At 41.5% G+C, this 17,707-nt stretch overlaps 1 protein-coding gene across 1 annotated transcript; it reads right to left on the minus strand.

Annotated features, from left to right (window-relative positions):
• Positions 1–76: 76 nt before the first annotated feature.
• LOC139651654 (protein APCDD1) lies at positions 77–15,237 on the minus strand. The gene is made up of 5 exons (XM_071528656.1): positions 14,791–15,237; positions 9,550–9,733; positions 8,209–8,740; positions 3,413–3,734; positions 77–2,616 (listed from the first exon to the last, which is right to left on the minus strand). Exons 1-5 carry the CDS (start codon positions 14,825–14,827, stop codon positions 2,153–2,155), a joined length of 1,539 nt encoding a protein of 512 aa, XP_071384757.1. The 5' UTR covers positions 14,828–15,237; the 3' UTR covers positions 77–2,152.
• Positions 15,238–17,707: the final 2,470 nt, after the last annotated feature.

Here is a 17,707-nt window from a genome sequence, read left to right on the forward strand (position 1 = left end):
CAACATCTACAGTATAGTAGTAACATGTTCACCCCACAAGAATGACAATAATGTAACAATGAACAGTATCAAACCTTTAATCTTTATACATGTATCCAGTTACGAAGACATTTCTTGGAGCCTAATACAGGATCTTAAGTCTGGGTACACTGAACAGGATTCTGCTCCATACTGTCAATGAAGATATACTGCTTGGAAGGAATTCCATATAGTCACTTAGATGGTTTTTCCATTGCAGAAGTATACTTACAGACCCAGTATGGTATGTCTGTCCATTTTGCTTTGTGCACAGTTTGGAACAGTTTAAATTATGCTAGAAGCATGTTGGTGAAGCCTCCAAACAGGTACAGGTCCACTGTCAAAAGGATCAACATCATTAGATTGATGACAAGCAATGTACAAAACTACTCAATATTCCAATGGAAAATTGAAGGCTGATGTTGTACCATACCAATGGACCTTATTTCCATGGCGGGGCATTTTGAACTTACACCACACTCTGGGCAGGAAACCTGAAAGAGCAAGTAGAGCTCAACTCTGTCCTACTGTTGTGTACCAAGTTTCACATCATACAAACGTCAGGAATTGGAGAAACATAATTTCACAGATTCCCCACTGAAAAATGTATTGGAAACAAATGGATCTCAAGAATCCAGAGAGATAGGTTCATATTATATTTGGCCCAGTGCTAGCTACTGCAGATTTTGTAGCTACTGTAGCTAGCTACCGGAATCTAGCGTATAGGCTTATCTGCCAATTAAGCCTCCCAATTTAAGCCTCCTGATTTTCCTGCCCTTTTACCGTGTTATGTCAAATCCCTATTTTCATTTTTATCAAATTTAAAAATCTGCTAATTTACTGTATTTGTTCAAAATAGTAACAAAAAATCTAGGCCCTATAGAACTGCTGTTTCTGAGTAGTCAACAAAATATGTTACACCAAAATGTGATCTCTGGGGTTATGGTGGATGGAGCCAAACGTGTACTGTGTATGTATAGAACTTTATGTTAAAATTAAATTGCGAAATGTTACTGTGAAATGATATGTCATTTTATAAATTGATTTATATTTTTAAATACCCCCTCCATCTCCCACTCTATTTCTGGACTCTCAAGATTGGCAAGTATGAGTCTAGGTGGCTAGCTAGCAGCTAACTAGCTACGAGGCTAGCTAACTTCCCTGCTAAATTCAAGCAGTCGTTCCCCGACATTTTTGCAAACTTGGGAAAATAGTTAATTTGATATAACTGTTAGGTATATCTGAAGTCTTCCCTTGCGTATTGAAGTAACGCTAGTCTTATATGTATATATGCCATTTTCCACCATCAGTGTGACACAATGTTTAAAATGGCCACCATGAAAATAAGGTGAATTGTAGGCCCAGTATAGGTGCAGCACAGTATTTGTGCAGTGGAAAAAAAACTACAGTACTGAAAACGTATTAATGATTTCTATGCACAGCAGATAATCACCTGCTGTTAAATGACTTCTATTGTATCCAGACATGGTATATTTTTGTGGAATAGATGACAGAAGTTAACAGAAGTACTGACAGTTACACTGAGCTGAGGCATACAGTAAAGCTATATTAAAGAAATATCTTTGAAATAACTACATACTGTAATTCCCTTTCACCACAGATCGTGTTTTTCTCTTTCACCCTCAAGCATATCTCCTTATGAGAGAGGGACCTTATTGTCATAATTCATTGTAGAAAATAATGTTTCCACATATCGCATCTCATCTTCTTACAGTACCAAGAAATGACTTGATATTTGTTGGTGAATACACTGTATAAAACATATTCTCAGATCTGTGTGGATATATAGACATCTTAGACTTTGTATATTTGTGGAAACACAGACATGTCAGACTTTGGATCCACTCTAAAGTGCAGTTACTGGGGTGCAGCAGTGTCAAGTCTTTGGTAGCTGGGAAAGAGTTCAGAGGATCAGGGGGACGGACTGGTTTAGTTTCCACTTGCTGTCCACCGTATTGACTGACCTCCATCTTCCCAGGCGTCAGAAAGAGTGAAAAAATAAAGGTTCGAGTGTGCCATTTTGACAAGCAGTCTCCTTGTCGGGTCAGAGTCCTTTTGTAATCCACACTCTCATCCTGTTGTGTGTCTATGTACAAAAAGCCAAGACTCCTGCTTAGCTTTGCCAGCAGAGAAGCAGAGGCGCGACCAACGCGGCGAGAGCCACCGTGACGTGTTTCCGGCTGCCTCTGTGCCATCCCGTGCAGTCGTTGCTGAGCCTCAGAGGCCTGTCGAGGTCGTCCCCCTGGCCGTGTTCGGACCGCTGGCTGCTCGCCGAGCACTGGACCAGCGGCATCTGGTAGGAGGTGGCCCGCTTCTCCGGCCGGTCGGGGCTGGAGCCGTCGCTGGGGCGCTGGCCGTTGTAGAGCAGGTAGCGGCCGTGGGCGTCCTGCTCCATGCGGAAGAGCTCGTACTCCGTGTGGGGGAGCCGGATGCCCAGCGCCACGCAGCCGTTGGTCAGGGTGACGTCCTGCTCCACGCCGACCTGCCAGGACCCCTCCGCCCCGCACTCGTTGCCGTTGAAGACGTTGAGGAGGGAGGTGGTGGCCAAGTCCATGGGCTTCACTCTCATGTGGTTCACTAGAGGAGGGAAGGCAGGGGGAGATCTTCGTTAGCTACATTTACATCTTTGGGATTTAGCTGATGTTCTTATCTGGGGCAAATTACAGTGGGTGCAGCAGTAGAATAAAACTTAATGCAAGAGGAGTGCAAGAGTCTCAGAACCTAGGTGGTAGATGTTAGAAGTTTTCTTGCGAATGATCATGCACAATACAGAGGTAGAAGAATTAAAGCCAGGGAAGAAATATAGAAACTTTTTTTAAAGTGGCACTAGACAAGAGTTTTTTTTGTAAAAATACAGCCGTCTATCAGCCTTAATAACACAGTGAGGCTGCAATAGAGAAGAGAGTCCCATCCTCACTAATTGAGACCCTGTAGATTTGTCCTATTTGCCCAAATTAAATCCTGGTGTCAGGTATGCACACAGGAAGTGACAGAACAAAAAACGGTGAAATCCAAACTGTCTCCTAAACAGCAGTGAGCAAGCACTTCAGTCCAGAGAAAGCTGGACTCACCATCAATGTGAGATCTTTTGCCTCTCTAGCTCCTTTGGTTTCCTTTGGTATAAAGCATCAAAGTCTAGCCAGGTTGGTAAATAGTGAGCTGTGTGCAGTTTACTGACACCACGTTACAGGATTTCTGGGAATTGAAGTTCACATTTTTCAAAGACTTCCCTCTTGCTGCCAACGTGCAAATTTGTGCAACTTTAAGTAAAGAAGGCAGAAGAATGCAGAAGAGGGGAGAGGGGAAAGAAAAACTGTCTTTAATCAATTTTGAGAATATAATTAGTACATCACTTTGAGGAAACCCGAGTTACCTTTGAAGACAAACTCCGTCCCGCCCATGACACGGGTGGAGTGAAGCCCCCGGCTGTAGCGGCCGCGGGCGTAGATGGTGAACGTGGGGTGTTTGCAGATGGGGTCGGAGTAGTGGTAGTAGTGGCCCTCCCAGGTGTGGTTGTTGTCGTGGAAGATGAAGTGGCGGGTGAGGAAGAGCACCTCGGGGCGGACCTCGCAGCGCTGGCTGACCCACTGGCCGTACAGGCCGACGGTCAGGTCGGCCCGCGGCGGCAGGATGGGCGGGTGGAACTCATCGGAGCGGTAGATGATGCGGCAGGCGATGCAGCCGTGGTCGTGGTTCTGGAAAAGACGAGGGGAGGAAAACGTATGAAGAGTTTCCTGCTGAACTGAGATATCCACCATTTTGAAAAATATCAGTTACCTAGTAACTCATAATGTAATAACTTGTCACAATGTAATAAAATGGCTCTCTATATGAGTCAAAGATGTAATAAAAACTGTTAATGTTAGTAAGTTTCCAGATAATTAAATATCATATTCAGACTGATATTGGAATAATAAAAAAATAAAAAAGGCGCCACTCCCTTTATAATGTAATAATTGAAGGTTAATGTAATAATAAATTACTTTATCTGGAAAAAATCTTACAGTCTCAGGTTTAATTACATTTTTAACTAATTTAGAGGAACATTTAATAAACTTTTGACAAATTATTATATTATCTGATATTTAATACATCATCAGTTGCTACACACCTACTGCATAAAACGATCGCAGGCGGGAGTGTAAAACTCACTATTGAATCCTGTTGAAATTACAGCAGATCTTTACTTTGGTTTAGTTATTTGCACAGTGATAAAACACAGATGTGAAAGGATAAATCACGGTGATAAAAGACTCAAAGAGGAGTAAAAAAAAACATTTATGCAGACGAGATAAGAAAAGCCCTGAGGGGTTTATAAAAACATCGCACCTCCAAGAAGACAGAATGTAGCAATGTATATATATATATATATATATATATATATATATATATATATATATATATATATATATGTATATATGTATAGCATTTTGGAATGAAACCCTTCATATGATATAATCCATATGCTGTCGAGGCTGTGAGGTGTTTGCAAAATCAAAGTTCAAGTTGCCACTGAACATCACTGAGTGGAAATCCAGCGTGATCTATGAAACCTGTCTGTGTCAAGTGTTTTTTTAATCTGTCATCAGTATATTGTATCATGAAAATCCACATAAAGGACTCTGTTGGCGTGTGTTCAGAGGTGAAGGGGGAAAAACCATTTCCTTCAGTCTGAACCTCTTGAGTGGTGGAGCTCAGACAAGGTTCAAGCATTTTCTCAGGGTGATCACATCATTTACTGTAAAAGACAGATGTCCGATTGAAAAAAAAAACAACAGAAAGTCACACAGCGAACAACAAGCTGGGTGATCAGGCTCCGTACAAACAGCTCAGCGGCACTGGGATCCAGTTTATTCACTGTCATATTGGTGAAAAAAAAGGGTTTGTCAAGGCATAAATGGCCGTTAATCATAATCACTGCATGTCATGTCTGGTTTAGTGGAGCCCCAGAGCGACATGCGATCATCGTATCTGCAGACAAGACAGCTGTGGGTCTTTGACCGGAGAGTCAGACTCGGGCCTGACGGATTCGGAGCTGGAAGCATTCATACCCCGCACCACAAATCTATTCCAAAGACAAAACTCCAGGGAGGAGGTGAAGTATTTGTTATTTGAGGGTGGTCAAAATTTAAGATCCCCCAACCCCCCCTCCCATCGCTCTTTTCCCAGACAACATTATGGTTGTATGAGATTTAGAGGCAGTTAAAGAAGGGCCAATGCTAGAAGAAGAAAACCAGGAGTATCACTACAGATGAAATAATCCCAGTACAGTTCCATAACCGCCTTGGTGTGAGAGGTTAATGGGACTGCTGGAGGAGAGGCCTCTTGTGAATCCTGCCCTGTGTGTATAGGAAGAGGATAGTGCATGTTTTTAGGTGTGTATGTATGTGCGTGTGCCTGTGCTTACGTGTGTGCATGACAATATACAGTATATACGAGGAATATATATGCAGAGAGAAAAAAAGAGCAGGAGGTGGGGGTTCCTGCTGCATGTGTGGAAAAGATGTTCTAGCTCTGCAGGAACTCTGAGCCCATAAAACACAGACGTGCTGACTGCTCTAAAAAAACAGAGCTCACTCTGAACATCTCCAAGCCTCCCCTCTATAGATACCCATCTCCCAACTCCTTCATGGTACCACTGCTTGTCCAACATGGAGAGTACAACGAGCATAAAGGTTGATATGTTAGGTTGTGGTTTTGGTGGTAAGCTTACCACTAGCCAAGCATCTCTGCTGTCAGATGAAAACAGTAAATCTTCAAAAGGCCAACTTTTCAAGAATTCAGAAAAATAGCCTTAGCCTATTTTTAGATTGACAACCACATATTGTTGAAATTCTGATTTCATGGGTCTATAGGGTCACAAAACTTGCTCAAGCTACAAAGGACGATGTAAACATAACGTAACCTTAACCCAATATAACGTAACATAACATAACCCTAACCCAGCACAACATTATATAACATAAACCTAACCCAGCACAACATAATGAAACTTTAACCCAGCACAACATAACATAATGTAACTCTAAAACAGCATAACACAACATAGTGCAACATAACCCTAACCCAGCACAACATAACGTAAATGTAACATGACATAAACATAACATAACCCAAACTGAGCAAACATAACATAACAAACATAATGTAAATATATAGTAATGTATAGTAATGTAAACATATAGTTATGTAAACGCATAACATAAACATACTGTAACAGGAACATGACGTGACCTGACTAATTTGGTGTACAACATAAGATTTGCCGTTTTTATCCAGAGAACCATGAGTGGAAAGTTTTAGTGTCATGTTCTGCTACTGAGGTGAACCATAATGTAACAAGTAAAATAAGGATACAAGTAAAAACATGATAATCACTGCAATTGGAGCAAACTTTTTCAACAACTGCAGCGATATATATATATATATATATATATATATATATATGTATAAACACAGATCCCTTCATAACAGCGATCAATATCAAGCGGTTATTATTCTGCTGCAGTGATGCAGTCGTGAACCAGCGACAGAAAATGGAGAAAACAGAAGAAACAGACTTAAAAAACAAAGTCTGCAGCCTTGCTCTTGCATCACTGCTGAGATCCACCCAATAACCACAAATGAACATGCTGGCACCAGAAAATGTTGTGGCCCGGGCCCAGCCTGGGTACACCGCTTAAGATTAATGGATCGGATAGTCACCAAGGCAGTAAAAATCCCCAAAAAGAAACCATTACAACCTCAAGAGATGGTCGGCTTGATTGCATTTTGTGTAGGAAGGAGTGAGGTATTTTCTACTGCCATTTCACCAAACTATATATATAATTGGAAATCTCATTTATGTGCAAGTTGTTGACCAATTGGCCCCGCCATTGACCAAAGACATAAATTTAGCGAGCGTTTTGGATTTTCAACAATGCTTATATGGCAGGCAAAATAAAAAAAACTTAACACAATCCAGGCCTGTGTTATTTTAGAAGTCCTACAGCATATTACTAAGCTTCTCTGAATGCTCTGATTATGTCAGCCACCAACTGACAACTTTGGAAGTGTCCCTAAAAGCGTATCATTGCACGCCCCAACATCCTATCCCCGCTTTTATTCAGAGAAGATAGGGGAGCAATAGAGAGCATGCAGCACTTTGATTTGGGCCTCAGGCATGCATGAAATCAGAGCTGGTATGCGCTCGCCGGAATAATTCATAAGGCCGCATGATTCCAGATTCTAGGAATACCACATGTTGATCACTCCCAGAGATAGGCCCGGGTTTCACATTGCGCCTCTGCGGGCCAGAGGGGCTTAGGAGAGCAGCACCGGTCATTACAGCGCCGCAGGGGAGCTTGTCTGATCAGAGCTCCTCACCCCATACTCTGTTTACACTGTGATCGGCAACACCAAGCCCCGCCATCCCCCGTACAAATGGATGTTTATTTAGACAGCGGACCCGAACAGGATTTCATTGTGATCTCTTGTAAAGGACGACAGTTAAAACATCACTCTAGGGTTTCACCCAGCGGGGCTACTGCTGTTCAGCGGTGTCAAACACAGAAATTACATCCCGCAAAGGACAGTGGAAGAAAGGGCGAGTTCTTAATATTAGATTTTGGAAGATTAAATAAGTACGGATATAGTTTTGAGTTTGTACCGGTGCGATTGCTGAGTTTATAAAGGCAAGAGTGTGTCATTGGCACTCAAGTCGGCCCCGAATCAGATTTGGATTAAACAGTATTTGAAAGTAAGTCTCAGCAGTCTTAGCAGTTCTATTTGTTTTAACCTATTCGGTGCACCAGATGGGTGGGGTTTACCGCCTCAGAACAATTCAGACTGAATCACAAGTTGTCAGTCACAGAAAAGTATGATAAATTGACTTTCAAACAGTCTGCGCTTTTTTGGCATTCATGGTCTTGTGTGATTTGGCAGAGTCCAGCCATCTGATACTCCAAGATGTTAAAGCAATGCAGAGAGTTATTTGCAAACACTATGTGATCCAGTTCTCCTGCTTGAAGTACTGTTCAAGCAGTACCAGCAAAGAAGACTGTTTGCAGTGAGCCAGCAAGTTAAACCCTCATATATTAATAATGTTAGCTCTAAAAGAATGACATTTTGTACTAGAAAGAATGCACATCATCCCTCTAAACTTTGCCTCAGAGACCATCAGCCACTGACCTTGGCGTTCTGCAGCGCGGCCTGGTAGCTGGACGGCCGGTAGTACATCCTCTGTGCCGGCTCGGTGTGGATGTCTCCTAGAAACAGCTCCTCCACCAGGTGGTCCAGGTTGTGATGCAGGTACTGCTTCTCCACCCGCAGCAGCTGCAGCTCATGCATGGCGAAGTTGAGCTCCCTGGAGCAGTCGCAGCCGCCCTCCTCGCTCCACAGCTCGTAGCTGACGTTGGGCTCCCAGGGGCCCTTGCCCCTCACGGCCCCTCTGCAGCTGCGGTTGAGCCTCTGGCTGAGCTCCTTAGCCACGGTGGCGGTGTGGCACACCACCTGGGTGCGGTGGAGCTGGTAGTCGGCCTCGGTGCCGCCGCGGATGATCCAGGAGGCCTGGCGCAGGCGCAGACGGCCCCGCACCACCAGCGTGTAGGTGGGCGTGGTGCAGTGGTTGTCCTCGTAGTAGAACTGGTGGGCCTGGAAGGTGTTGTTGGGGTAGAAGCGGTAGGAGCGCGTCAGGAACTCCGGACCCGGTCTCACCTCACAGCTGCAACAGAGCAGAGAGACGAGTTTAGTTTAGACAAACAGGTTTGTACATCAGTGCAGCTTCTTCTAAAACATGCCATGTGCATCACTGTTCATGTACAAGGATGCTGTTAATGTAGAAGATAAATGTGATGCGAAGTGTGTGAGCACCAGAAGTTTTATACACATTTTAATTTGGGATATAGACTAAATTACGGTGCTGAGAATGGATTCTGGGATGTCTGAATTTACTATTCAGCCTTCTGGAAGTTTCTAATTTAGTTAAACATCTGTGATGTGAGCTGCCCACTTGATTCCCACAATCACATACCTACTCTCACCCACCCTACTTAAGTCAAGTTTTTAGTTTTCGCCCTAGTTTAGTATAGGGAGAGTTACATTGGCTATGTGTATTGTTAAAAGTTCTACCTGGACCTTTAATGTGTAAAGAACAGATGATGCCAGCAGTCCATATCTGTATCTCTCTATCTCTATTGTGGCTGGGCGATATGGTTGAAATCAATATCACGATAAGTAAGTAAGTATTTTTATCGTTATCGATATATATCATGATATGGCTAATGTATGCAAAATCACGTTACATGTTCATTGCTGCATGGTAATATTAAGTGTGATGTTAAACAAAACTTAGAATATTATTATTACTTTCCTTATTTCTTTAAAAACATAATAATAAAATGTACTTTTTTATCAATTTAGACAACAGAATTGTGTGTCACAATATCAAAATATCTTCATATTGTCATGATATACAGTAATTCCACTGAAAGATGATACTCGATAACTAATCTCTGTATGGTGGCTGTTCACCTGGTGGACACCCAGTGGCCCTCTATGTTGGGAGGCATCTGCACAGTGATGCGGGCTCCGTTGTGAAGGTGCTTCAGCATGTGGTGGCACTGGGAGTCTTTGGCCGAGCGGCCGAAGGTTTTCTCCAGGGAGAGGCGGTTGGACCTGCCGTCAGAGTAGTGAAGAGAGGAGCCTTCAGTCCAGCCTGCGGGAACACAAACAGCACCAGAGGGTTACGTGATGCTTCATCTACAAGGTGCAGATATTCCAGTCTTCAAAGGAGTTTAGCAATATCCATGATAATAAAGCAGGTATGAGAATTAGTCCTCAAAGTGTATGATTAAGGAAAAACATGGTTGACAATGACTCCAATTTTGTTCTTCTTGAAAATGTAATATTTGGGTGAAAACTGACAAAGTCCTGACAATGTTGTTGATACAAAACACAAGATAGCAAAATAGAAAAGACACTTAACAGAGGATTGATGCTCATTTAGCGGTGTTTCAACCTCAACTGTATGCCTGTTATGGTCGAAATGTTGCCGAAGGAACACTTATCTAGTTTGGCGGGTGTTTTTTAACATCCTAATGAATGATGCACAACTTCCTTCACAGCAACTAAATCACAAAGTTCATTAAACTCAGATCAAATAGAAAGTGCAGTTGCCTTGTTGCTCTGATGTTTTCGTCCTGCTTATCCATTCTGCCAGTCAGGCCTCTTTGAAGTGATTAGAGGCTTTAATTTAGTCAATTTAACTCATGTCATCACCCAGGGATTACTGGGCATTACCAGTGACCTGCAACACCTGGTATGTGTGGAGTTTCTATATGTTGTATTAGTTGATCATGTGATAAAAAGACAAGGCTCAGATGTCAAAGAACGAGGTGGAAGTCTTTGTTTTCTAGACTTTCCCCTACACTAAAACAAAAGTAAACAAAGTGAGGCGATAGGTCTGACATTAAGCTACGAACTAAGTTAACAAAAGGATTTCAGCAGTATCAAACATATTGTATTCCCAGTCTGCGTACCATCCATGCAGCACATGAAACAACAATACCTTCAACAATGGGCCAAGCTTAAAGGGATAAAATATCGGAAATGAAAGTATTTTCAAAGCCCGCAGCAAAGCAAAGCCTCGAAGCTCACATTCCAGCAAGGATTTATTCCATATAATACTCCAATGTCATCAAAATCTACCTTGAAATATGAAGACTTTGCCTTAAATTCTTTCTAAATCGGACACGACTCGCCTGGCAATATCGTTTAACGCCTTGGAATGCCGCTGCGGTCGCCTCTGCGCTTTTAATTTGAGACTAATAACACTGAGGGAGGAACAAAAACATCTGATTAAAAGAACTGAGGAGCTCCATAAAGAACAAAGCTCCCTCCAGCTGTTTCAGGCCCAGTGATACAGCTCCTCTATGCCTTAGCGAAGGCTTGTGTGTGTAAATGACCACATCACAGTGCTGCTCGGTGGAAACACTGGACAGTGAGGAGACTTGATCCCCCCACTCAGCTGGTGGCATTAGTAACGCTGCTCTGCTGGCTGGAGCTGTGGTGAAAATCAAAGAAAAGGCTTTGCAGTTTGCTGCATGTGTGAGAACATGTGTGTGTGTGTGTGTGTGTGTGTGTGTGTGTGTGTCTGGCCTTTTTGCACCTGCAGTCAGGCCCGACCAGAGGAAAGACCCTGAGCGGCTGCCAACAGCTTGTTTTCACAATGAGGAGAGCAGAAACCACCACTGTGTGTGTGTGTGTGTGTGTGTGTGTGTGTGTGTGTGTGTGTGTGTGTGTGTGTGTGTGTGTGTGTGTGTGTGTGTGTGTGTGTGATAGTTTAAAGGAAACCTGTTGAGATGTGTTATGTAAACACACTTCTAACCTCACCGAGGTTCTGCTGGTCAAATACCACCTCGGGTTTAATAGCAGGTGAATTTCAGGGTAGGACTTGTTAAACGAACACACACACACACACACACACACACACACACACACACAGAGACGTACATACATAATTGTACACGTGCACACACAAACACAGAATAGTGTTTTTTTGTTTTTTTGTTTTTTGCTCTGCAATCAGAAATCAAAGTGGAGAAATTACAGGAAAACACACACACACACACACACACACACACACACACACACACACACAACACCACAAAAATAATTAATATAACATATTAGCATAACATGTTATATGTAACTTTTAATGATTCTGATTTAGTTGAATGGTTTTTAATGAATAGCACCATACAAAAAAATCACCCGTTTTTATGCCTTGATTGCTGACTGCTAAACAAATAGATCGTAAAGGACACACACACACACACACACACACACACACAGACACACAGACACACACACACACACACATCAAGGTTAACCATCAGTGTGGATTTATAAGGCATCTCGGTCAGGATTTACGCAGCAGATGAGAAGAGTTTGAGGTGAGGCAGATAAGACTGTAGTGCAGCCAAAACCTAGAAAACCTCCCAGAATGATCCACACTGGATTACAAGAGAACTGATATCTGCTATTAAACAGCACCAGGACATAATGGAAACAGTCTCTTAAAATACAGGAAGAAACTGATGATAAAATGGTAAATTATCTCCCATGCTCCTCTGCAGTGTTTGAGGGTTTCATTTCAAAGTGAGATATCCGCCATTTGAACAACGTTACGCTCTCTAAACATCAAATGATGGAGCTTTCTAAAGGACGCTGAGTAACTGAGGTCCCTGGTATACAAAATGACAACATTTACAAACCCGATCCTCGTGATTTTAGAGATATTGAATGATGAACTTCAGGATTTTAGATGGATATATAGCATTTTGGAAATTTTGTGTGTGTTTTACACTGCTGAGGGACTGTGCAGAGGTTAAGAAACCCCAACTCTAAAACAAATACAACCCAACCAGCCAAGGATTGAACCTTCTCCTCTGTATCTCCCCTATTTATTTTCCCACTGTGTCAATAAAGGCAAAAATCAAAAGGAATGGACTTCCCTCTCTCCTTTATTGTTCAAAGAAAGCTGTTTCACCTTTATATTTTTGTCTGGTAAGAACTTGAGTCTAATTGATAAGTGAAGTCTAACATCATCTAGCATCTTATTTTGGCGTTTTGACTGTTAGACACAGAGGAATGAAGCGTCGCTGTGTCTGATATTGGCCGTTATATTTGATATCACACTGAGCAGCAACAGCACTTCTGATCCAGAATGAGTCGCATCAAGCCAAGATTCATTTGATCATCGTTTGTGGCTTACTGAAAAAAAAAATCACTCCAACTTCTCCTACATAATAATAATTATGAATAATAAACTTGATTTATAGAGTGCTTTCCAACACAGCGCTACGGATCGTTTCACAAACAATAACACAAAATAAAAGCCAAAAGAGAACTGAAAGAACTGCCAAATATGAATCAAAAACAGGAATAGAGAAGAGTGGGGTGGATAAAATTAGAAAAGATTTTAAAAACCAAGGTAGATAAAAGCCTGTTTGCACAATTATGTTTTAAGAAGAGGGGTCATACAGCTCCCTCTCTGCATACTTTATGAGTGCTGTATGTGTGAGGGCTGGGACTTTCTTCCCCCTCTTCCCTCATTAAAGCCACCAAATCTCCGAAGCCGAGCAGCAGACTCAAACCCTCCGGTCCCTCGCCGCTTTTCCCAAACTGTTGCTCTCTATCTAAATCAAAGAGCCCACAAAACTCCCAAAGCCCTAAACCACAGAGAACATTTCCAGTTGGCCCGCTCCCACCGGTGAGGTAACAGCACTGGGACCCCGGACAAGGGAGAAGGACTCCACATCATTTTTGGGAACAGAGAAAACCAGACGTCCGCTGCCAGTACAGCTACCACACAAAGGACGATTGAGTCTAACATTAATCCACGGTGCCCACATTCACAGAAACTCTGACTTGCTCTGTGTGTGTGTCAGGGAGCAAAACAGAAACCTTCTACTCATGTTATTCGCTTTTGAATACATGAGGGAAAAATCACACACAGCTTAAAGTCTGCAAAGTTCAATTCTGGAGCCAAGCAAATCCAATGTGAAGACAAGCAGAAAAGCTGCAGACAAACAACATACAACAACAATGAAATCAACCAGAATCACATGAGTGGTTAAGCTATTAATTTAACAATTTGATCAATCCCTTGCCTTTTGACTTTGTGCATGTTGCTGTGAATTTACAGACATAATAAAACTTAAAAAGGTATCATGTTGAGGCCTAGCAGAGGTTTTCTTATGAGATTCATATTTTTAAAAAAAGGTAAAGTACAAGCAGACCCACTCACTGCTCCACGTGAATCAATTTTTTGTTTGCTTTTTTTTTTTTTTACTTTGCCATTTCAGCCTCCTTTCCAAGTCCTCCTGAGGTTTTCTTTCCCCGTAAATTTACAGCACACACTAATCTAGGCTGACAGTGCATTTTTATTGCCACTATGAAAGGCTGCAATAACACACCACTTAATTGAACGTTAGATTTCACTTAAACACACTTAAGGGTAAGTGGATTCCAAAATATCTTTTTATCTCAACTGGTCATTTGAAGTTGCAGCCAAAAAGTTGCCTTCCGCTGTCACTGGCAGCAGATGGATTGGGTCAACTGCAGTCCCATAATCCTCTGCTGCTCAGACAGGGTTTTCATCAGGAATGGATGTTTTAAGTGGCCCTTAACTCCGCCGGTGCTTTCATCTGCCCGGCAGCCCGAGGGGAAATTTTTATTGCCTTTTATCCCTCAAACATGTTCATCACTGTGGCATAAGACATAACTTTAGGCAGAAATTATTAGTCTAAATCCTGTTGAGGAGTTGGACACACACACACACACACACACACACACACACACACAGAGACACACACACACAGAGTGATACACAGGTGTGCAAAGAGGAAGTGTGCCAGTTTCCTTCCTATATTGAGTAGAAAATATGTTTTACAGAAAAATAGAAAAAAAAAACTGAAAAAAAAAAAATCAACTACAAATCATAAACATTAAAAAAAAAAGAAAAAGAAAAAGATCTGATTTGGTTGATCACATACTTTTTCAGGTTAGAACTATAGTTTGCTAAACAAGACCATTTTCTTGCATATAACATGTATAATCTGTATTTTGGCTGTAGCACATGCACACGTGGAGTAAATATATTTCCCCCATTTCTGAGAAAATGAATGCCCACAAGCCCCCGAAACCTGCATGTAATATCAGTTTATGAATAATAAAATCACACTCAAAATGTAAAAAGTAGCTGCTTACCCAAAAAAGCAACGAGCAGCAGAGTGAACGGCCCCATCCTGCAGACTGGGTGAGTTGTACTGAGCTTCACTGGTCACACTGGGGAGTTCAGGCTTCCTTTACGCAGCGTCCGTGGTTATTCCGAGACAAATCCGCAGGTTATGTATCCATAGCGTGGACCAAAGACTCCTGTGGTATCCGAACATCATAGGAAACACACCTCCAGTTCGCCAGAGACGGTGAAACGTTGGTTACCTGTTGGAGAAAACACCTGATAAAGTCCCGCAAGTTCAAGTGCGCCTGGTCTCTTCCGAGGAGTTTCAGCCTCTTCTTTCCCCACAGACAGCGCACTCAGCCAAAGGAAAGCCCGAGCTCTTCTGCTGGACACTTTGCATGGATTAAACCTTATATTAGTGGGCTCGTTCAATATGGAAATCAGGCGACCCGGGTTACTTTTACGCGTGTCCTCCGTGCGTCCTGCGTCCCGGAGGAGTGTGTGTGTGTGTGTGTGTGTAAAGACACTCAAGTCACCCCCCTCCCCCTCCCCCGCCTCTGTGGAGATTTTGTGGGCGTGGAGTGTGGGTTGTAGTTTTCTCCCGTTAGGTGCACACTGCAAAAAATCACCCATGTCTTTTAGTCTAGTATGGAGTCTTCAAATATTTTTTGGAGTCTTAAAATATTTTTCATAGAAGAAGTGAAAAACAATCTGAAAAAACAGGCAGTTTCACTTGTTTCCAATGCAAATCAACTTGTTTTCAAGAATTTGCCTGAATAAAACGTCATTATCTTGATATTAGTGGAGTGAGCTGCTTTATTCTGCCTTGAATTAACTCCCTCTCTTTCAATAAACAGCTGAAGCTGCATTGGAAACAAGTGGAACTGCAAACTTTTCCACTTGTTTTTTTTCCAAGAAAACCAGATTTATAAAACTCAACATGAGACTAAATAACTTGTTCAGATGGACATTTTTTGCAGTGCAGTGACATTTTCCTCATTCATGCTTTTTTAAAGAGTGAATTATTCATTGATTTCTGCCAACTCTTCCAGGTGATCCCATCCCAAAATAGAAGACATTTAATGTTTCCAAATAAATACAGCTTGCAATAGTATAGATTATAATCCCGTACAAAAAAGAACTATAGGAATGCTATGCTACATTTTAGAAGGATGCTATATAAACATCCCAGCAAAGTTACTATATATAATACCCTATAGAAATATTATAGGTATGATAGGAGATAAAAAAAATACCATCCCATGTGATAACGTCTCTAAAAACTCACTGTTAAATACCACAGACACTGTAAATCCCTATAGGAATATTATAGGAATATGTGTTAGGTCCTGTCTAGTTATATCCTAGAAAATAATAAGTCTCCAATGTTATTGACTAAAAAAAACATTTGGAATGAGGACTGAATTCGGTCCTTAGGGAAGAGGTTTCATTAATTTTAACATCCTCCTTGTTAACTTTCATGATGGATGCTGCACATTTTTCCTGACCTCGGCTCTCAAATTATGCCGCTGCCTTCTCATCATAGCCTGCCTGAAGGGGGGAACAACAAAGCCAGACAAAGTATGTTCCTTCCCAACACCTGTTGAGAGAGAGAGGGAGAGAGAGAGAGAGAGAGAGAGAGAGAGAGAGAGAGAGAGAGAGCTGGGCCTTGAGTGTCTGACCTCCCGTCTCTTTGAACTTGTGGTTCTTTGCAGTTTTCTTTCTGATGCTTTTTGACCCCCAGGCGACACTCCGACACCTCCGCAGTCCGTTCCTCCAGACAATGAAGAAGAGGAAGAGCCAGCAGCTTCTGACTCATTTTGGTTCATCTCTCAAAACTTCTGAACCACCAGACTTCCAGTAAACAGAAGTTTATTTGCTTCAACATCCAAAATAACCAGACTTTTATTAGACGCAGGTCATTATTCGAAGCAGACTTTTCCTTTATTGACACATTAAACTGAGATGCCAAAACTAAATAGTTTATTTATTGCTGCACAAACTCCAATACTTCAACATTAAGACCTACAATATCTTTGCTAACGGAATGCAGTAAAATTATTCATGTGATTTGTGTGATTCATGCTCTGAAACAACATTTTTATTTTTCTTTAATCACATTACATTTATATCTTTTGGATCAGGTTAGAAACAGGCCTTTATCATTTGAGATTAGGCATCTATTTGAATTTTTATTCCTACACTGTAAAACACTATAAAACACAATGCATCTTTAATCAATAGCTCAATGTATAGGCCTATAGATGTTTGTCAATTTCAACTTACAGCTGCTAGTTATGAACTTCACTACTTATAATCATGAGTTCATGACTTGTGAGTCATGAACTCATGAGTTGAAAGAACATATTTAGTGAATGCCAAGCATTCACTAAATTGATCATATAACAGTTTAATAAGAAACATTGTTAGCTTATTAGCAGACTTCCCAGCATGCATTGCATTTGAGTTAACTCTCCAGCAATCCTTCCTTCTTCTTTGGGATAAAGTTACAGCATAGAGACTTGTTATGTATGTTTGGTGAATCATAGGTCTATTTATGATAAAAAAAAAAATAATAATAATAATTATAACCGTGATGAAAATTAGGATCCAGTTCAATCCTTCCCCTGATACTCACTCACACTAAAATCCTTATTAGTGAAAGAATAAATAACACTGGAATGCAGCTCACCAATTAGTGGATTTAACTAAACACTTGTTAACATGGACATTTGTTGACTTATTGTCTGAAGTTCACTCAGCAACTTTTTTTAATTAGAAGAACTAATGAACTTTGATGTAAATATTCAGAATTTCAATCAACTTGAAATCAACTCGGCAGCTAGGAAACTTATGTTTTTACATTGAAGTGCCTAAATATGTTTTACAGTCTCGAGACTCTTTGATTCCTGGAGGTTGTGTTTTCATAGAGAGCTCTCTAGT

The sequence above is a fragment of the Centroberyx affinis genome, unplaced genomic scaffold (genome assembly GCF_046629955.1).
Source record: "Centroberyx affinis isolate AG114_WGS23_722 - 3 ecotype Tasmania unplaced genomic scaffold, CSIRO-AGI_Caff_v1 ptg001696l_1, whole genome shotgun sequence".
In the NCBI taxonomy this organism is placed as follows: Eukaryota; Metazoa; Chordata; class Actinopteri; order Beryciformes; family Berycidae; genus Centroberyx; species Centroberyx affinis.